This window comes from Dermacentor variabilis, chromosome 2 (assembly GCF_050947875.1).
Source record: "Dermacentor variabilis isolate Ectoservices chromosome 2, ASM5094787v1, whole genome shotgun sequence".
NCBI lineage: Eukaryota > Metazoa > Arthropoda > Arachnida > Ixodida > Ixodidae > Dermacentor > Dermacentor variabilis.
The window spans coordinates 57,981,470-58,004,145 of record NC_134569.1 but is presented as its reverse complement, the minus strand read 5'-3'; the positions used below and the strand labels follow the sequence as shown (position 1 = coordinate 58,004,145).

At 41.7% G+C, this 22,676-nt stretch overlaps 1 protein-coding gene across 3 annotated transcripts in view; it reads left to right on the top strand.

Annotated features, from left to right (window-relative positions):
- The window catches only part of LOC142571930 (uncharacterized), a 107,939-nt gene that overhangs the window by 74,702 nt on the left and 10,561 nt on the right, over window positions 1-22,676 (top strand). For all 3 annotated transcript variants that reach the window (XM_075680657.1, XM_075680658.1, XM_075680656.1), the window contains 6 exons: window positions 767-933; window positions 2,995-3,243; window positions 5,037-5,241; window positions 6,954-7,110; window positions 10,149-10,259; window positions 11,681-11,942. In XM_075680657.1, the coding sequence (XP_075536772.1) occupies window positions 767-933; window positions 2,995-3,243; window positions 5,037-5,241; window positions 6,954-7,110; window positions 10,149-10,259; window positions 11,681-11,942 (1,151 nt within the window). The remainder of the gene's footprint in view (window positions 1-766; window positions 934-2,994; window positions 3,244-5,036; window positions 5,242-6,953; window positions 7,111-10,148; window positions 10,260-11,680; window positions 11,943-22,676) is intronic.

Below are 22,676 nucleotides of genomic sequence, written 5' to 3'. Positions count from 1 at the left end.
CTCTTGAACCTCCCCCTTTCCTCCCCTGTACCTTTTGCTGAAAAAAAAATAAAAATATATATATATACATATATATATATATATATATATATATATATATATATATATAACCAATAACTCAGCGGGATGTAACACTCCCCCTCCCTCACTAAAAAAAATTTAAATTTTTATAAACCCCTTTGCACAGGGTTCGCATAGATTACTAGTAGTTGTAGTGCTGCGAGTTTTACTGCAACAACAGTAAAGGGCTCAAAAAAGAGTTTGCTGTGCCTGTCCACTCTCATGCACCATTATGTCATGATGCCATGCATCATGTTTAATGTAGAATATACACCACATGCAACATTTTAGTGTGACAGCATTCAAGTTGGCAGCTATCAACAATGGCAAGGGCTTTGGTATTATTGTTTTCGCCATGCTGCTGCTGTTAGTAAGCCGTTGTTGTCTGTGTGCCATGTTTGTTGCCATGCCTTCGCAATCATAATAATATTGCTGTTGTCATGCAGCCATTATTGCTCTGTTGCCATTGTAATACTGAGTTCAGGAAGTTGCACAAGGTTGCAGATGTTTTGCACTAAGTTAGGAATATTGAGGATAATAAGTGCTGTGACAGTAAATGAGTTTAGGACCACAGGAGTTTGTTAAGTCAACTTCTGTTGTGATGACCACTGATTTCAATTTTTTTTTAGCTACTGTGTAAATCAAGATGGCTCTTTGAAATTAATAATCATTTTAAACAGATGTGCCTATTGATTACATTCTTTAGAGAATGAGCCAGAAGTGAAAGAAAATTGGGAACTCCAGGAAGTTATGTCACTCTTGAGGGAACACTCTCGGCCAAAAAAACGTGTGCCTCTGGACGAAAAGGCCATACCTACAGTTGGCCAAGTTTATGGTCTGGAGGCTGGCGCTGACCAATTTGAGAGAGTCCGGGTGAGCATGCATCTCTTTGTGTTGTGGTTTCCTTATTGTGAAACTTACAACAGGCTTTCTGACACTTGTGCAGTGGTGCATGTATCCTTTTCAGAGTGTTGAAGCAAAATTTTTTTCATTCCGGTTCACTGAAACTGGTTCAGTTCCAGTTCAACTCTGGAGTGAAAAGTTAATGGTTCAAGCTGGTACAAGTTCATTTGCATAATCAAACAATAATTACAGGAAAACAGCAGAAATTTATTTTGTACAAAAACTCAATGCTACTGCTAAACTGCACTGAAGGATTACTCCTGTTTGTTCTTCAGGGTCCACATAATTGCAAAAGAATTATGCAGATTCAACACAAATGCTTGAATGAAAATGTATTGAGGAAACACAAAGGGGTCCTTAAGCCTGCTACTCTGCTCAGGGGGAAAGGGAGGAGGAAGAAAATGGGGGACTGATTAGTAATCATGAGAGCAGGCAGCAGGAAGCGATTATATACATATTTGAGCTTGAAGGGCCGATTTATACTTTTGAATCTAGGCCTGTGTTAAGTAAACATTCTAAGAAAGTCTTGATGGCTCGCTTCATGGATGTGTCATGGTCAATGGCCCGGCCAGTAACACTTCACTCAACGGCCTGTTGTTTGCTGGAGCTAAAGGGGTGATCAGTGCCTGCCATTCACAGCCGTAGTGAGGACAAGCAACAAGCATATGCGCTTCACTGTCTCAGGTACTTTGCACTTGTCACAGTATGGCAAGCCTGTGCGTCGAATGCAATGGAAATGTTGCGTTGATGCAACACCTATAGTCTGCTGTCTGATGCAGTATGCTGAAAACCGTACTAACGGCACTGCTAAAAAAAAGCACTGTTAAAAGCACAGGAAGATAGTGTATATTTACAAAGGAGGTAGCAGAGTAGAGCCACAAAAGCAGGCAATGCAGGAATGAAAAGCTCAGGAAACGGTGGCCAACCTGACCTGAAAACATTTATTTTTTTTCTTAAGGTTTCGCTCCTGAGCAAAAAAGATCGTAATACTCCGGTTCAAGTCGAGTTCCAACAGAAATACTGTTTTCTTCCAGTTTTTGGTTTGTGGTTCAGTTCTGGTTCGATATCCTGGCCTGTTATATTTTTGGGATACTATGCTTCACTGGTGCTCCTAGTACAGTATAGTGGAAAAAAATAGTGTGAGCAAACTTTATTTTTTGTTTTTCTGTGCTCATATGAAGACAAGACTTCTTTCATTTTCACTATAATCTCTACATGAGGAATTCAGCAGGAGGCACATTTATAAGAAAAAATTGGCAGTGGCTTAAGCTCGGCTGTGTCAGAATATACGTAGCAAAAGCTAAGGCATAGCATGGTTAGCCTTGGTTATTCTTGATTGCAAGTCCAGGTTAGTCTGGTTGTCTAGCTATGTTGCGCCGTTCAGCCAGTCGTTCAGCACGCTGTTCTTCTGTTTCCTGGGCGATTCGTTTCCTCTTCATCTCGTTCCGATGTCGATTCCAGGCCTCCTCCTGCTTATCAGGATTGTCGCTGTCCATACTGTCGCCTCAACTGTGGTTGCGGCGCATGTGAGCTCTTCTTTTCCATCCTCTGACATGTTATCAGGCATGTGACGCAGCTGGCGAAGCGAGCGGAGGCGAACGCAACGATGAGGAATGCGGTGTGATGAGGAATGTGGTGTGATGAGGAATGCGGTGTGATGAGGAATGCGGTGTGACGAGGAACACAGTGTGACGCCATGTGCCTCCTCAGTGCACGGCCATGGCGAAATCGCAAGTTCGCGGCCAGTAAAGCTTTCACTTTAAAAGACTAATTTTTGGTTCACAAGGTGATGCACACAAACACAACGAGGAATGTTTGGACAAGTATTAAAAAGTAAGCTCTGGCATTTTTTTACACTTACCACATTTTGGTTGCAGTGGATTGATTTATTGATTTAAAAAATACTGCTTGTTACTGGCATTCGCTTGGATGAAAAAAAACCTAGCGGATAAAAGTTTACATTGACTAAAGTTGTTGTAGGGCCACCATTTATGTGCTTTGGTCGACTTCCTTTGTATGCGGTGTTCTTAGGTGACCTCAGTGTCAGTGAGCACCACAGCACCAGCCAGTGTGACCGTGATGCACCTCGACTGTGGAGGCCAGTCAACTGTGTCTGCAACTCGACTGTTTCATCTTCCACCAAGACTCGCCATGATACGGCCTTTAGCTGTGGAAGTGTATTGCTGCAATGTCCAGCCTCCAGACAATGATCTTAGCTGGACTTTTCAGGCTGACTTCAAGGTGCATAGTCTTTTCTTCAGGAAGGAGCTTGTTGGCAAGGTGAAATGCAGCTTTTTTTATTTTGCCTCTCTTGGACCAATTTGTTTTTGTTTTCTTTCCTGTCATTGTAGTTTGGCATTGCATGGCTCCCAGTTGGCTACATTATGCTTCATTGCAAACAAATGTCTGTAATTGCTCCGTGTTGCTAGAACACTGAACAAGTGTGCACTTGCCTTAGGATTAATGTGTGTCATGTGCAAATTGAAAGTGTGTGTGTGTGTGGTGTGGCGTGGCGGACAGACACCCAGTGGCTCCAGAAAAGACTAAGAAAGGTGGGATTCGGTGCAAGCTTGCTGGGCGCTGCACTTCAACCAGCAGTCAATTGTGTAATTACAGGGCTTCATAAAAAGCGAAAAAGACAAAGAAAAGAAAGGCTCCTGGGGACGTATTTTCCTATGGTAACTTTTGGCGATATCACTTTCAGTGCACTCTTACTGGCTGGTTGAGCACTACTTCATGCGAAAGGGATATAGTATGGCTAAAAGGGATCATAAGAGAATATGACCTTTGGAAGATTAAGCGAAAGAGTGTGGGAAAAGATGGATGCAGGTGTGCCAGGTGGAGAGGTGAGGCTGTCGGGCTGTAGGCCCAAGCTTAAGACTTAAGTGAGATCCAAGTGACCATCTAACAGCCTGTATGAGGTCATTTGGCCTCCTCCCTACCTTCCAGACCACAGGCTGGAAGGTAGAAAGGAGGTTCTCGCGTAAAGCTGGTCTAAACAGATCTTTAGTTCTGGAAGTTACAAGATGTCTCAATGGCTGTTATTAAGATAGAAGTGACATATGTCTGAGAAAAATGCCATAATTTTTTTTAAAAGAGGAAGTTTAGATACATTTAAGGATCTACACATTTTGCTATGAGGCAAAGAAAAGTGTCTCTGAGGCTGCACTATTAGGTCACATTTCATAAAGATTTTCATTTGGGTTTACTAAATTTGGTATAGAGCACTTCCTGGTATTTCATCAAACCACATTCCATGGCTGTCGCATTGTTTTGTGTTGTGTGCATTGTGTATTTTTAATGCCACAAATGTGTTTAACTGGCGCATCAGCTTAATTTCAGTTGGTTTACACCTGGTTTACATGCTATGAATCCATCTGCTATGTTCTTTTATGCTTCTGATCAAAGACAAACTGCATTTTGACTGACCTCAAGCAGGCAGGTGCGTTAGTCTTAGTTCCTGTGGTATCCAGATAGTATAAGTGTGGAGCATTTGCTTTGAGTTCACGGTAGCTTTTGAATAACCTAAGTTGTGATTCCACTCACTGCTGTATGTATTATGATGAGGATGCACTGAAATTTTATGGTGTAAAGCCAAGTGTAAGCAACATGACTTACAATGTATGGTATGCAGTGTCAAGTGTTTCTAATAATGTTGGAATAGAACTATTGGTACCCTCGTTTAACTCCTCTTTAGAGTGACATGCTCAAAAGACATTGGCCGACATGTGAATGGCTCAATGTGAGCAACCTTGTAAATGAATGGGCTTTTCAGATAAGTCAGAAGTCATGAATGGTCTAGTACCTTGTGTCTTTACATAGCGCTACAGTGACCACAAATGCAATGTTTGCTGCTATGACAGGTAAGCTGAGATTTTGAGACATGGGCAGGTGCGTGATAAAATCATAAATTTATCATTCTATCTGTATGGTGATATTTTATGTATATGCTGTTAGGATAATGTACAATGCATTTTTTTCAGTGATGTAAAGAGACACACTGAACAATTTGCCAGTGATGGCAACGTAAAAAGTGACAAAGCTTGCAAGCTTCACACATTTCTTTTCTTCAGATTGTGCTGCGCCTGGGCAATACTCTGTGGCTTGAACCACTTGTCTTGCGGGAAAAACTGCGACTTGTTGATGCTCAGGTGGCCCTACAAAATGTGAGAAGTACCCTCATTAAGGAGGGCTTTGCTTGTGCTAACCCCACACATATGGACCCCCTGCGCAAGATGGCTGCTGATGCTGGAGTGACAGTGCCTCCACTTTTTGCAGGTATGTACTAGTACCTGTTCATCGGGTGAAGGTGGAGAGCAGAGTCTACTTTCTGCTTTAATGAGAGCTCAAGACAGCCTAAAATCGTCAATTCTACCTTCATATCTCTACCGCTATGGAAGCATATAAGTCGAGCCTTGTTATAATAAAGTTGCATCCATCCACGGAGCAAGAAATATTTAGGAGTGGAAACTCCGCTGTTTGCGGCGACCAGAAAAGTCACAAGCCCGCGGAGCTGTTATCGTGCTGGCAGCGCCTGGCGGCCTGGAAAGAAATTACCGCCGTTGAGAGTGCGCTGGAGCCGCCTGCCCGCGCGCTGCATTTTTTCTTTTTTTCGCTGCGGCTTCTACGACGCGCCGCATGGCGCCGCCACTGTATACGGCCCCGTCGGCGCATACAACAATTGTGACCTTATCTGGTCGCCCGCGCTCGCTCGCGCTGACGGGAGTTTCACCTCCTAAATGTCTTACTCCGTGCATCCACCACAGAAATATCTTCATTGTTTGACGTAATAGTTCTGTGGAAACCCTTGCGGTAGAGAGAAGTAATTAATAAAGGAAAAATGAGACAACCACCCAAACATAGCTAAGTGCTACAAAGGAAACCCAAACGGGTTCCTCGAAAGAAAAGCTTCGCAGTTAAAAAAAAAATTTGTCCTGGTCCTGGACCAGGACGAACTTTTCTTTAACTGCGAAGCTTTTCTTTCGAGCAACCTGTATGGGTTTACTTTGTAGCACTTAGCTATGTTTGGGTGAATGTCTCATTTTCTCTTTATTAAGTATCTTCATTGTATTCAATACTTGTTATGAGAATATATTTTTACCTTGGCTCTTGCCCTCTTGAAATGGGTGGTGCCCACACACATGGCATCACTGAACGCAAAGATATGGCTCTTTGAGCATTTCAGAGTGCTCATTTGTGCATATCGTTGCCTTGGTTTGCGAATGCCATAAGGTGTTGGTTGTCATAAGGATGTCTAACTACAACTTTGATGCTAAAAATTTCATGTAGCAGAACAAAGTGTGCTTTTGAAAAAGAAAGTTTGTCATCCACCGACATTAGCTGAACCTACAGGTTAGCTCAGATGGCAGAGCAGCCGCCCAAGAAAAGTATTGGTCCCGGGTTTGATTACTAAACTAGGGAAAATTTTTTTCAATTGCAAACCTTTCTTTCTGAGAAACCCGAATGCTTTTGTAGCTTCAGCTGCTGTCAGGTGGCTGACAAATTTTTGCTTTCACGATCTTTCCCCCGCATTGTTGGCTTCTGCAGGAACGTATAGTGTAACAGAATGGACGACTGTGATAGTTGGTTCACTTGCATCTTGAAACTGTAGAAGCACACAAAGACGAGTACAAAGAGAGAAGACAGGACAAGATGTTTACTCTCAACTAAAAAAATTTATTGAAAGGAAACAAATATGCACGCACAAAACGAAGTAGGGGGGCTATGCATGCGTGTCAAGGACTAAAGCTTTTAAAGGCAACATTAAAATTAAAGAATGTCTAACAATCAAAAAACTTAAATTCCTTATCATGTAACAAGACTGAAGGATGGCTGACGCAGTTATCTCCACTTTTCTTTATGTGGTAGGCCTCTGCCATTTCATGAGTTAGCTGGTTGTTGCTCTTGTAGATAATCTTTTTGTGTGTGAACCTGTACTTGTTCAGTATCAGTGTTATTTCACAGGCTATTTTTTCCTTCGCATTTTTCAGAGACAGAAGGTCAAAGCAATATCAGAAATGTCATGGACACCACTGTAAACAAACCATGCACTACATACCTTGACACAAGGGATTATAACCATGTTTTCCTGTGGAAAGCCACCTCTCCTTCTCATTTCTATGTACAACCATGCAGGTTCAATAAATGGTGCGTAATAGAAGCAAAACCTTACCTTATGTTTTAACCAAACTTGGTGCAAGAAATGATTCTAAAGTGCTGAACTGAAAGTCGAATGAAGCATACCATCCAATTATAGTAAGGTAGAAAGTGGGGCTATTTTTAATAGATGCATACTTGAGACCAGTGCGGAAAACAAAGTCAACACAAAAAGAGGGACACAGTGCCCATGCTGTGTTTTTCCTTTTTCACTTACATAATTTTTCGCACTGATTTTAAGTATGTATCCACCTACATTTATTGTGGATACTTACTTTTTGTATGTATCTACCTGTTGTGTCAACTATAATCGTCAGTAAATTTTTAAAATTTTTTTATTTGTACAGTAGGACCTTGTTGGTACATTCCCGTTATGTAAGTTTTTCCAGCACCAACTTTTGCAATTAAAAACACAAAAAATGACCCCTAGAGTTACACTCAATTTTAACTGCTTCATACGTGCCCGGAAAACATGATTTTTCGGCACGAACACTCAGGATGTTGCCAAACTGTGATTGTATGTTTTACGGCTGCTAGATCCCATGAAAATAAGAAAATGTGCGAGGCACGTGCGATCGAAAACAGTATATCGCTGCCTGCCGCGGCAGCTTCACTGCAATACTTGCCCGCCCGTCTTACGTTAAAATGCCGGCGCACAATCAGTTTCTCACTTCGATACCAGGAAATGTTTTCCGGGGTCGTCGCATGTTGAATTCACAGCTATCATTGCCTATCCTTTCGTGATAAGCATCTTTGCCTGTTTCACGGCACATGGTGCCGTTGGAAGTGTAGCATACGCTTTTAATTGGCAATAACCGGAATGCGCTGCTGTTCTCTGCTGCAGGCTGTGATCGTATACATTTTTTGATCGCTAGATTCCATGTGAACAAGAAAAAGTGCGAGGCGCACGATTGATAATAGTATATAGCCGCCCGTCTCATGTGAAAATGACGGTGCGCAGTTTCTTATTCTGGTAGCAGCAAATCTCCGCTCCACTCCTCACACGCTGCATTCACAGCTACCACCGCCAAACCTATTGCGATAAGCGTCTTCACCTATACGTTTTACAGCGCATGGTGTGTAGTGCCATTGGTAGCATACTGTATGCTTTTAATAGGCAATAATCCAAACTCGGCATTCTTCTCTCCTGCAGGCGGCACGGTGTGGGCATCATGTTTCGCTTTGATGGCATCCAGTGTCGCCTACCAGCTCGACTTCGTTTTGGTTTCCTGTCACCCTCTTTATACACCACGCAATAGGAAAACAACAAAACGTGTCTCAGGCTGCTAGAGCACCACCAGGGGGGGGTATTCTGTAAGTGTCCACCTAGTGGACATGTCCATTCATCTGCTACTGAAGTGCTGATTGACTGGGGGCACCTGTCTCCTTCTAACGCATACCCCAGCCCGGCCAATCAGAACTTCAGCAGCAGACTAAATGGACTTGTCCACCACGTGGACACTTACAGAATACCACCCCATCTCGATGCACGTCGGTGTCTCGTGCCGCAACGGCCCGCGCAACACTTTGCATTACATAGATGTCAACAGTAGTTGAGTCTATCAAATTTTTTAGTTCCTTCGGATCGTACGTTTTCCTGGTTAGTAAATTTTTTCTTGTGGTTTGTTTCAAAATGTATGAACGAGGTTCTACTGTATCTATCTCACATTGACATTTGTTGACAATACAGTAGTAAAAAAAAAAAAAGTTCACTGACGATTACGGCACTCCATGTCAAATTTGAGCGCATTTCCATATATGTTTTCATTTTGTAATATATTGGCTGGTGCGGAAAATCTGTCTCGTGTAGCACGTTGCAAATGGAGCGAAGTGTGGCGCGGATGCCTCGCTAATCTGGAGATCATGAGAGGCAGTGCGAGGGTGACGCGTGGGTGCGATTCACAGCAGTCGCTGCTGATTGAACTCCCAGACAACATGTGCTACCCTGGTGCCATCTCATAGCCATTGTCGCTGCACTACGCTTTTCTCTCATGCTTTTTCCATGCCCTCCTCCTTCGCTTTCCTCCTCGTGTATTTTGCATTTGAATTTGCAGTGTCTTTTGCAATGTTGAATTTGGGTCCTGGGAGCTAAACTACTTAGAACATTACTGCTGCATTATACCAGACTGCTAGCCTAAGGTAATAGTCTCTTGAACATGTACTGCAAATGTTATGTTATCCACACCATATAGCCCACCCACCGTGCACACAAATTACAAATTGCCGAGAATAAGAAGCCAACAAACACTGACACCAAGTACAACATAGGGGAAATTACTTGTGCCTAATAAATTAAACAAAGAAATGATAAATTAATGGAAATGAAAGCGGGTGAAGAAACAATTTGCTGCAGGTGGGGAACGACCCCACAATCTTCGCATGCAGAATGCTTGTTGGCTTCTTATGATATGACTAATAAAAATCAGGCCCCTCGGTTAACTCCCTTTCTTCTCATTTATACGCCGAGAATGTGTCATAAGGAAACTGTGTACATCAAACCAGTATGCCAAAACTGGTTTTGGTCACAAGAACAATGTTGCATCTATTGCAATAGTTTGGCCTTTGCCAAAGCACTATGCAAGATGCCATTTTTGTTATTAGCACAGCACACATTGCACGCACTACAGTGTGCCATTGTATCAGATATGAACACTATTATTATATGAAGAAAAGGCAAGGAGGTCCATGCTTTCAGTGTTCCCATTTCAGTTGTGCATTTCCATTTTTTTTTTCATTTGCTTAATATGTTACATGTTAGAAAACATTGATTCAACATGTATTATAGGAGAACCAAGACTTTCAAAAGACCTAATTCTATGAATGCTTTATTTATGCTGCCATGGGCACATTTTAGGCAGGCCCAACAATATTCGAGTCTCCGAGATGGACCAAATTTTCCATATCCTGACATCCACATATTGTCACAGTACTCTTCAATAAACTCATATACAGTAGTGCCAGGTTTAATTCTGAGAAGAAAACTGCGCACCTAGTACAAGGACATCAATAGCTTTTTTGTTTCGTTGCAGTCTCGACGATCTTGAAAAGAACATTGAGAATGCTGTTCAACGACAAAAACTTAAAAAGCTAAAACCTGTGCATGTCGGAGCGCTTTGCATTGCTCATTGCAGCAACAACAGGTAAGTGTCCACACTGACACTGACCTAAAGATTCCTTACATCTCCTGCTTTATTTCATAAGAGGAATTCTCCGTACATTAACATCAGCATCAGCCTATTTTTGTTTACTGCATGATGAAGGCCTCTCCCTGCAATCTCCAATTCTACAAAAGCCAAATAGAGAGGCTGATTGTACTCTGCGGATTTATTGATTACCTGATAATGACATGGATGTGATCCTTGCTGAAACCAACCTGTTCCCTTGGTTGACTAAAGTCCAGTGTTGCCCTTATTCTATTGGAAATTATCTTGGTGAATATTTTATATAATACTGGGAGTAAGCTAATGGGCTTATAATTTTTCAATTTTTTTAACGTATCCTTTTTTGTGGATTAGCATATTGTTGGCATTCTTCCAGTTCTCTGGGACCATTGAAGTGGATAGACAGTTCGTATAAAGGGCCACCAGCTTTTCAAGCATTATATCTCCTCCATCTTTGATTAAATCAACTGTTATTCCATCTTCTCCTGCCATTTTTTTCCGTTTCATGTCTTGCAAGGCCCTTCTAACTTCATCGCTATTTATAGAAGGAGTCTCTGTAGTAATCTGTTCATTACTACTTCAAATGGAGGTATCGTGGCTGCTCTGAGTACTGTACAGGTCAGTATAGAATTATTCTGCTGCTTTTACTATATCTTCGAGTTGCTGATGATATTACCCTGCTTATCTTTCTGTGCATACACCTTGGTTTGTCCTATGCCCGGTTTTCTTCTCACTGATTTCATGGTGCATCCATTCTTTACTACTTCCTCAGTCTTTCTCACATTATAATTTCAAATATCCCTTATTTTCTCTTTGTTGATCAGTTTTCTCAGTTTCACAAATTCTATCTAATCTCTTGAGTTGAACACTTTCATTCTTTGTCGTTTCTTAGGTCCTTCTTTACTCGGGAGAGCTTACTTACTGGTTACCTTGGTGCCTTACCTCCCACTTCACAATTGTTGCTTCTGAAGCCAGCCTAGTTGCGGTTTCATTCATCACTCCTATGTCATCATCATCTCTATGATCTAAGGCCACATATTTGTTTTCAAGTACCAGTCTTTACCCTTACTGCATCCAGGTTGGCCTGTTTCTTCCTGATCAATTTTACTCTTCCTCTCTTCAAATTGAGGTGAATCCTAGACCTCACTAACCTATGATCACTGCATTTTGCCCTACCTCATCATCATGATATTATCAATCTCATAAACATCTAAACGGGTTATATAAAATGTATCTTCATGGTTGCATTATATACAGACAGATATCGTATATATAAAAATAGGTTGAAATAGATCCAAAACAACTTCATAGCATGTTCAAACGCTATAGATGTGACCATTATTGACAGTTTCACTATGCTGCTTTTATTATACAAGATTCTTTTTTTTTTTTTTTTTCAGCTGGTATCGTGGTGAAGTGCAAAAAATCCTCAATGACGAAGAAGTTGTAGTCTTTTTTCATGACTATGGAGACTCTGAAATTTGTCGTCTAAATGAGCTCCTAGAGCCACTTTCATGGATGATGCAGCTGCCCTATCAGGCCCTTTTGTGCAGCTTGGCTGGAATTGGCCCCACCTCTCAGGAGTGGAGTCCAAAGGCCCAGTGTGTTCTTGAAGACTTCGGTTATGACAACAACAATTTCAACCGTGTTTTGTGTCTCAGAGTAAGTAACTTGCGTAACTATGATGCCAAGTCCACCTGAAGTCTGTGACAAAATGTCTAGTTTTGCCAAAGATGCATCAAGGCTCTGATGTTCTGGAAGCCAAGAAAATCGCTTTTCAAGCAACCAGTGTGTGTTGTGAGCTTTCTTGCTTGTCGCCATACCAACTATTATTCGGGCGTTGATTCGTGCGTTAAGTGCCCGAGCACAGCAAGTCCACTATTGCTGAGCAACTGGGACACCTTCACTTTATGCTAGTGGCATCTCAAAAGAAACTATGAAGTGCAAAGGGACAAAGACCAGGCAAAATTTTTTCCGAGGAGCCTCTTCTGCATTCTTGACATGTCACTGACTACAGAGCTAACAACACCATAAAAACAACATAAAAAGAAATTAAATTGTGTTCTTTTTTTGTGTGTGTGTGTGCCGTAAACCACAATATGATTATGAGGCATGCTGTAGTGGGGAACTCAGGATTAATGTGACCATCTGAAGTTTTTTAATGAGCACATAAACTACATATATATATATATATATATAAAGTACACCAGCATTTTTACATTCTGCGCCATCAAAATGTGGCCATGCAGACAGGAGTGAACCTGCGACCTCAAGTTCTGCAGCGCAGTGCCATAGCCACTAAAGCTGCTGGGGTGGGTAATGAAAACAGGGTGTCTACCAACCGGGAAAACCGGGAATTCTCAGGGATTTTGAATAGTCTGGAAAATCTCAGGGAAAACTCAGGGAATTCACGCTTCTATCAGGGAACAGTAGCTTTAATTTTATTGAAAGGGAAGGAAAGTCGCGGTAAAGCTGGCTCGAGTAGGAGGAGTTGCCAGTGTTTAGTCAATGACCGACTTTCCGGACGGCCCGATAATTCGGACGGCTTCGCGGCACCGCCACGTACCCCATAGAGCCTATGTATAATAACGTCTGCAATTTCGGATGCAAGAACCCTTCGCCATCCGAGTTTCCAGACTTTTTGTCGTCATGGCAGGTCCGAAAGGACATTAATAAAACCACCACCGGCGCCGTTTTGATTACCTCGTCGCTCCTCGAACCAGCGCACTCGTACGCAGATCCGCTGGCAGCCGTAGGCACCACCGCAGCAACGCTAGGCGTAGCTGCTTCTGCGTTCGCTATTAAGCTTCTTGCCGTTCTGTGCCGTGTTTTTCATTGAAAAATTCGCCGCTGTCAGCAATGGCACCGACTCCGCCTTTGTGGTCCTCGCTATTGGCTTCGAAGCTCGGTAAGCACGACGCGTTACATAGTGCCGGTTGCTGAAAGTCAGTTTCGCCTCACAACAGTAATATTACGCGGTGAAGCGTGCGCAAATTATTGCGGTGAAGCTCAACAAGCGTGGGAAGGGGTAATTGTCGCGGCACACAGCATGTATCCCTTAATTAAACACACGTGCACCCGCTGCCTCCTGTCACAGGATGAGCACCGATATGCATAATAATAAGGCAGGCCTTCAGAGCTTTTTCTGATGTGCTGCGGCAGTAAAAGACATCCAGTGGCGTACCAACTATTTCTAGAGTGTGTGTGTGTGTGGGAGGGGGGGGCAAATCGTAGACGGTCTGATCTTTCACGCTCTGTGTGTGTGTGTGTGTGTGTATATATATATATATATATATTGCCAATTACTATTGCAATAAGTGAAATAGCCTGGAAATGCTTCTGTTATAAGTATATTTAAGCGACAGGGGCCTATTTATCAATCACACATGGTGAACCATGGGGGCCCGAAAAATTAGCTGAATTTGCATTTACCTCTTGCAACTATATAACATCTCAAGATGATACAGGGGCAAAAGGCAATGAGTGCACCCACAGTGGTCTCGGATCGCACCCAGTAGCAGCAGTACAGCGTACATAAAAAGGCGCATTTCCTACATAGAATTTTAATAATTCAACAAAGAATTGTACTTGCTGCTTAAGTCTATGACATAAATGTATCTCTAGTTTAGGTAATAGTACTGTCGAGGTTATATGCAATGACGTACAATCAACATAAATTACTTGCAATATTCGCACACAAAAGAATAAATGGACACGCCATCCCGGCCCTGCGACAGTGGACGTCCAGCGAAGCTATTAAAAACCACCACTACAACTGCTGAGGAGGGTATGCAATGCTTTAGTGCTTTATAATGCCCCCCCCCCCCCTTCAACCCTTCCCACCCCTCAATTTCCACTAGATTTGATATCTGTTGAGTTCACAATTATTCCAGGGCAATTGGATAAATTCTTCGTTCGCAAAACACATTCATAAAGCTATGAATAGCTTACATGCGTAATATGCTAAAAATATCATAATTACTTCTCTATATTTGAAGTTTGCCTACATCTTTGAAGTTTGCCTTTATTTTCGCCAAATATAAACAAAATGCATTGTTTAGTTCATGGAGGACATCGCTGAAACAAAGACAGAAGTTGTTATGACGCATGAAAATAAGGAAAGAAAAATGACGGCTCATTATTATTTATGCTTTTAACCGGACCAGGAACGTAAAAATTTTGTCATACATTGCAGTTACAATGGCCCCCTTCCACTTTCCACAATATATGAACCTGTTGTAAGCTACAGCTACAGACACTGGGAAGCATAGTTGATAGCGCCCATATCACATGCTCTAATGTTTGAATAAGAAAATTTTACAAAGGCTCGCACAGGAACTTTGCATTGGGCACCACCAATTTTCGCAAAATTTTGTCTTGGCGGCTTGTATAGTACTGCCAGAACAGCGGGCTCAATTCTTCCGTTCTCGTGAGACATGCTCAAACACGCTGGAGTGCTTGCATATGTAATTTATTACGAAAGCCATCTATTTTGAACTTCACCTCCACACCACCCATTAATTTGCCCTTACAGTCACCAAACCTAACGAAGCTGCCTTCTTTAGTTCAGCGAGAACATCAGCCGAAATTAATATGTCACGCATGACAAAATAAGAGCAAAAAATGAGGGTTCAATGATTATTCGTAACCCTTCACAATAACCCAGAAATATTAAAACTATGCGTCACATTCCACTTGAATTGCTGCCTACTCCTTCAAAGTAAAAAGCATCGTAAACTCTCTTGGGACAATAGCAGTAGCGTGATAATTTCAAACACTTGTTCACCATTTTTTAATGCTGTATTTCATCAACACGCATTTACCATTGCACATAAACTTGGTGTATTGTTCCCCTTATGTTCGCACAATTTTATCTCAATTGTTATTGTAGTTATGCAAGCGCAGCCGTCTAAGTCTTACACCGCTCGAAAACAGACTAATAAGGCTATGGACCACTGGCATACCTATTCTACTTGAAAATGCGCATTTAACCCATCCATTTGGAGCATCGCCTAGACCTTATCCATACCATGCCCCTAATTTCCCTTAGAGTTAAACAAGATGCCTTGTTTAGCTCACAGAGAACACTGGAGAAACAAACTACGAATCTCGTAATATCCCCTTCAGTCACGGCATAACATTTGCGAACGCAACCTATTTTGGTCATTACTGTGTAGTGGTTACAAGGAATAGACAGTGAACATTAGGCTTTGAGTAAATTGCATATTCTGCTTTCTTAAGGTACACCCATTCCATGTCCCAGTAAGATGTATCACTTCAAATGACCGCTTTCACGAAAGCATTGCACTCTTTGACGTCCCTTCAAAGAGGGTAATGCCTTCGTGAAAGCGAAGTTGGGGGTTTGGGTTGTAATCGCAAAAGGTTATTTCTTCCCTTGTTGTAATGCTTGGGCCCAATAATTAACCTTTGCAAGTAATTTGAGCGGGGGATTCAATATATTTAATGAAGAAACATAGCACGACTGACTGTGCAATTAATGAATATTAGTTACTATGTAATTACGATGGGTCACTATAAAATTTGGAGGCATTCTCCTGCCTTGAATTGCCTTCTATATGGAGTCTCCAGCACCTTGGGATAAAATTGACAGAAATAGCTCATCTTCGAAAATATTTGCTTCTGTACGCATCTCCTTTTTATTAGTAGTATTTGAGAATGTCTCACTATGAGCTTTATGCATTTTTTCCAATATCTTTTTTTCGCTTTGTATTTTACAACCCCTCCCTTCTGTTTTCCTTTTGACTACAGTAAACACTACCCCTTCCTATTCAAGCTGGATTAAGTCGTTTTGTATTTATTAGCATGCTTACTAGAGAGTGACTCCATCAGATGACATGGTGTCAGCCCGTCTCTTGACATAAAACAAAGTTCTGTGTTGCTCAGGAAATTCGGCAAAGGCACTCAGGGAAAACCTGGGAAACTCAGGGAATTTGGAAATGTCAACTTGGTAGACACCCTGAAAAAAAAATATTGCTTAATATGTTCAGGTATGTGAATGAGAACCCTCATACATATGGAATAAATATTTTTCTTATATCATTGACCAGGGGTGGGCCTACAGGGGGACGAAAGAGGGGAGCAACCATTCAAGATTTTCTCCTGCGTTCCCTTATTGCCCCCCTTTTACCACCATAGAGTGCCCAGTGATAAAAGGCCTTTTTGCACCCCCTAAGAAAATGAAAAATCATGCTCTGCCCCCCTCCCCAACAAAAAGATTCCGGCGCTGCCCCTGTAATTGACTAATAGGATCTGTTCTATGTAGCCAAACCTTGTTATAATGAAACTGGTATAACAAAATAATGGATGTAACAAAGTAAGTGAAATTCCCCTTGAAATCTCCGTAGAGATCTGTGTATTTAAAGCCTTGTTTTAACGAAGTAAAATTTTCCTGCCAGCAAATATAACAAACTAGATTTGTCGCCCTTACAAGCCTGATATCTCGCTTTCTGGGGAGCTCGGCACACGTTTGATGCAGAAGTTCAAAACTCCAGCAAGTCCGTGTTGAATACACCGTCAAGCAGCACGTCTTTCTCATCACTGCACGTAGCGGCGCGTAAGCCGCGGCCATTGCCATAACACTTCTCTCTCTTACACTGCAGTGTTGCGCAGGCTGGTACAGTTAGGTGTGATCTCGGAGGTTGTTGAGCTAGGCCACACCTAGCTGCACCCAACCTATGGGTGTAGCTAGGTGTGGACAGTGAGCTACTGCTTGTGTGTGGCAATGTGCACCTACTTCTCTCTCACACTGCGGCACGTCGTGCAGATTGCATCGGCACTGGTGGAATTTTGGAGGCAATGAGTCGGTAAAGCTAAGCAAATGTGGTGAGGTTTGTTGGCTTCCTAATTTACACAGCAGAGTGACTTGACAGTGGGTGATCAGCCTGCATAAATTGTGTAGTCGGTGCGCCATATTGTACGCCATGTGCTGCTCTATCACAATGGACTTCGTGTCGCAGTGTATGAGCCATTTCCTTCAATAGCATCATCATAGAGGAGGGAAGTGGAAAGTGGAAGCGAAAGACCATCACATTGAAATAAAAGGCAGCTATCGTAAAAGCAGTTGTGTCACATGCTAAGAAGTCGTGTGTTGTGCACACCAAAGTATATTTTGTTGTTTTATTAAAATTAGAACCAAGTAGTAAAACTGTAGGCTGCAATGCTGTCTTCTGTGCAATTTGCACACCATAAAGCACAAGTAAAAGGCAATAATGAATATAGTAACAAAGTAGTTTCGGCTTCCCGTTCAATTTTGTTAAAATGAGGTTTTACTAAGGTTAATAAGTTTCTTTCAATGTTTCACATCCTCCTTCAAGCAGCTTCCTCTCTGAGGGGGCCCTTCATAGCATATAAATCGTGCAGCTTTTTTACAGTTTAGTATAACAACTTCAAAAGCAACTCTTTTATTACCTGCAAATGGAATAGCATATCTGGACTCCATTGCGCAGCAAAACTCTGCAAAAATGTTATCTGTAGACAGAAATTGTTCCCGAATGCATTGAATAGATGAAGAGACATGTTCTCGGAAGCGAGTAGAGTGGGCATCTCGTGCAACTTACATGCCACATATAACCAGCAGATTGAGTGATGAAGGGCTGCTTTTTTTTTTTTGCATAAATACATAATTACGTAAACTCAAAATGCCATATATTTAAAGGCAAAATGACGCAGGAGGATTTCCTTTTTTCCTGCCCCCCTTTTGTGTTGCATATTGAAGCAGGCAAGATGCAGGCACAGCTGGGACACTTGTTCTTTGTCATTCTTTTTGAAAGCCAATTACAGTACGTTTATTCTTTGCTTTTAAGTTTGTCATATAGTATGCATTTGTACAATACATGTATATTTGCCAGGTTTTGGCCAACGATTGAACAGGTTGAGAATAGTGGCCATTCTATTCTTCTTCTTCTTTTTTTACATTTTGTGTTCTGAGCAAATGGGGGGCTGTGACGTGCATCAGCTAAGACAACTAACTACAACATGTGTTACTGAGCATGTGCTCTGGCATGCTGACCCACCGTGGTGGCTCAGTGACTTTTGCACTGTATTTCTGAGTGTGAGGTCACAGGCTCAATTCCCAGGCACGACAACCATATTTCACTGTGGCGAAATGCCAAAACGTTCATGTACCATGCATACATGTTCACAAAACCTCCAAGGTAGTGAAAATTCAATCTGAGCCTTCCACTACAGTATCCAAAATGCCAAAATGTTCTTGTTCATAGCGCAATGTGCAGCTTCAGGACATTACAACCCACAATTTAACCTTTTTTTCTCAAGCTGGCCGAATGTCATCATTGGTGTGAGATTAATGGGTGTGGGGGTGGGGGGAGGGGATCTGTGAGATAAAGTGAGAAGATTACATAGCAGCTGAGGCAAGCAGAGAGGTACAGTAATAAGTGCACATTAAATTTACTGAACTGCTCTATGATCCATTTGTAATTGTCTGTGGTGTATGCAGTTGCATGCTTATTTGTTTAACTGTTTAGCTTGCCATATTCTGTTGAGTGATGGACACTGCTGCTGTGAGGCAGGTATAGAGGTAGCCTACTGCATAGTGGTAAAAAACGTTGTCAAGTTTTGTGTTTTGTCTTCTTTCTTTGTTCTGTATTTTTGATTCGAATTTCAAATAATTTTAGCTTCCAGGGCTCATATCTATTTATTTGGCAAGTTAGTATCGCATGTCACCCTTGTCTTCTTGTAGGGTCACAGGAAGAGAATCCATTCCCAGAGTGATGTGCTTAACACAAAGCTTCCCCTTATGAGCTTTTATCTAAATACATGGGAATGGAGAAATTGTATTACTCAACATCTACTGCACTGATGTTGATGAAATTTGTTTCCTTTAAAAGTAAAGGTTAATTTCCACGGACTATAGTGAGTAGATTCTTTATTTAAGTGATCAGGCTTTTACAGTATTTTCGAAAATCACAAAATAAAAAAGAAACAGAAATGCAGTTTACAGCTTTGTAATTCAGCAATTAAAATATGATACCAGAATTCTGTAATCTACGCACATCTGAAGTGGACTAAATTGAAAAAATCCACTGCGAGTAGGACTTTTATGAAACTAGCGTAAGCAATGTAACACTTTCGTGTAAGTTGTAAGCTTATATATTACAACTGTCCGTTTCAAACGCTCTATCAGACACAGTTAACAGAACTGCGATACAGTTGACTTCTATTAATTTGACCCTTTTTTTGAGTTAGCAGTAACAGGGAAAATAGAGGAATTCCGGATCAAGCTACAGAACAGGTATTCGGCTCTAGCTCAGGAAGAGGACCTTAGTGTTGAAGCAATGAACGACAATCTTACGGGCATCATTAAGGAGTGTGCAATAGAAGTCGGTGGTAACTTCGTTAGACAGGATACCGGTAAGCTATCGCAGGAGATGAAAGATCTGATTAAGAATTGCCTATGTATGAAAGCCTCTAACCCTACAGCTAGAATAAAACTGGCCGAACTTTCCAAGTTAATCAACAAGCGTAAGATAGCTGACATAAGGAAGTATAATATGGATAGAATTGAGCATGCTCTTGGGAATGGAGGAAGCCTAAAAGCAGTGCAAAAGGAACTAAGAGTAGGCAAGAATCAGATGTATGCATTAAGAGACAAAGCCGGCAATATCATTACTAATATGGATAAGATAGCTCAAGTGGCTGAGGAGTTCTATAGAGATTTATACAGTACCAGTGGCACCCACGATGATAATGGAAGAGGGAATAGTCTAGAGGAATTTGACATCCCACAAGTAACGCTGGAAGAAGTGAAGAAAGCCTTGGGAGCTATCCAAAGGGGGAAGGCAGATGGGGAGGATCAGGTAACAGCAGATTTGTTGAAGGATGGTGGGAACGCCAGCATAATCTTAATCTATAAGAAAGGGGACACCAAAGACTTGAAAAATTATAGACCAATCAGCTTACTGTCAGTTGCCTACAAAGTATTTCCTAAGGTAACCGCGAATAGAATGAGGAACACCTTAGACTTCTGTCAACCAAAGGACGAGGCAGGATTACGTAAAGGCTACTTAGCAATAGACCATATTCACACTATCAATCAGGTCATAGAGAAATGTGCGGAATATAACCAACCCTTATATATAGCTTTCATTGATTATGAGAAAGCGTTTGATTCAGTCGAAACCTCAGCAGTCATGGAGGCATTACGGAATCAGGGTGTAGACGAGCCGTATGTAAAAATACTGAAAGATATCTATAGCGGCTCCACAGCCACCGTAGTCCTCCATAAAGAAAGCAACAAAATCCCAATGGAGAAAGGCGTCAGGCAGGGAGATACGATCTCTCCAATGCTATTCACAGCGTGTACCTGGATTGGGAAGAATTGGGGATAAAAGTTAATGGAGAATACCTTAGTAACTTGCGATTTTCTGATGATATTGCCTTGCTTAGTAACTCAGGGGACCAATTCCAATGCATGCTCACTGACCTGGAGAGGCAAAGCGGAAGGGTGGCTCTAAAAATAATCTGCAGAAAACTAAAGTAATGTTTTACAGTCTTGTCAGAGAACAGCAGTTTACGATAGGTAGCAAGGCACTAGAAGTGATAAGGGAATACATCTACTTAGAACAGGTAGTGACTGCAGATCCAGATCATGAGACTGAAATAATCAGAAGAATAAGAATGGGCTGGGGTGCGTTTGGCAGGCATTCTCAGATCATAAACAGCAGGTAGTCATTATCCCTCAAGAGGAAAAGTGTATAACAGCTGTGTCTTACCACTACTCACCTACGGGGCAGAAACCTGGAAGCTTACGAAAAAGGTTCTACTTAAATTGAGGATTGACGCAACAAGCTATGGAAAGAAGAATGGTGGATGTAACATTAAGGGATAAGAAGAGAGCAAATTGGTTGAGGGAACAAACGCGAGTTAATGGCACCTTAATTGAAATCAAGAAAAAGAAATGGGGCATGGGCAGGGTATGTAATGAGGAGGGAAGATAACCGATGGTCATTAAGGGTTACGGACTGGATTCCAAGAGAAGGGAACCGTAGCAGGGAGCAGCAGAAAGTTAGGTGGACAGATGAGATTAAGAAGTTAGCAGGGACAACATGGCCACAAATAGCACATGAGCGGGGTAGTTGGAGAAGTATGGGCGAGGCCTTTGCCCTGCAGTGGGCGTAGCCAGGCTGTTGATGATGATGAATTTGACCCATGACGGAACCAACGAAATTGGTTTATTTGTCTGGCGGGTCGAAATAAATAACAGGCAGAAAAAAAAATGCTGAAACACACCGCCGATTCACTTGCCAGTGAATCATGATTCTGACACACCCCCAAATTGAATGCATACCCACTTTCTATGTGTTCAACGTAGAAAATTGACATATAATGATGTTAGAGCTCCTAAACAAAGTAGAAATCTAATGTGCACCCAGTCTTTTAGCAAGAGAATTGTAGCATGCTTCCGATTCTGGCAATAAAAAAGAAAAGACAGAATCATTACACTTTACCTTCACAGAGTAGAAATTTATTTCCAGCTAATCATCATAACTCTTAGACAGCACTTTATCAGTGTGTATGAACCACAACATGTGCTCCGTACAGTCTACTGCACGTTTGATATTCTGAATTTATCAAATGACTCCTCAACATTCGCGAACAGGATGGTGGCACACACCTAACCACTTTGCTAGTTCACCCTGTGACATATGCGATTCTCCAAAACACCAAAAACGTGGGATGCAGCTTGTTGCCGCTAGCTTAGAACCTAAAATAACTTAAATGTTGAATGAGCTTTTGTAATTGAAGACTGAAAGTAGCGTGTCGTCATCACACTGCACAAGAACTATATTTGTCGCTATCTTGTGACATGGCAATGGCAATGAAGCTGGCTATGGTGTCTCTGACGGTTGGCTGTTGCATGCACCTCGTATGTAGCTTTGGTTTTGTATCTGATTGCACTGCATAGGCCATTTCTGAACTGATTTTCTTAGCAGAAAAAATCATTGTGAACTATTGAGATCTTCCTACTGCCGAGCAAAAATAGGAGTTTTCGACAGAGGATAGTGTGTGTTTGATGTATGCGCTGCCTCCTAAGCTCCGCCAAGACAGACACTGCAGTTAAAAGGGTCGCTATTGGAGCCCCCATTGGGGTCAAGCACATGCATACTGACCAGTCAACTTCTAATTATTTGGCGAAGGCCAATTTTAGAATCAAAATTGTGAAAGTTTGAGACTAAAGAACTGTATGGGCATCAATCAGCTGGGACCTTTCGGTCAGGATCGAATTAACCGAAAAATGAAGTTAACCAAAGTCAAATTTATGGAAGTCTATGTATCTATTTTTGATACAGAGTTACAGATCCCTAATCTCTGTGCTTCAATTTTTTTAACTTCTACTGTTTTGCAATCTTTGTAAAA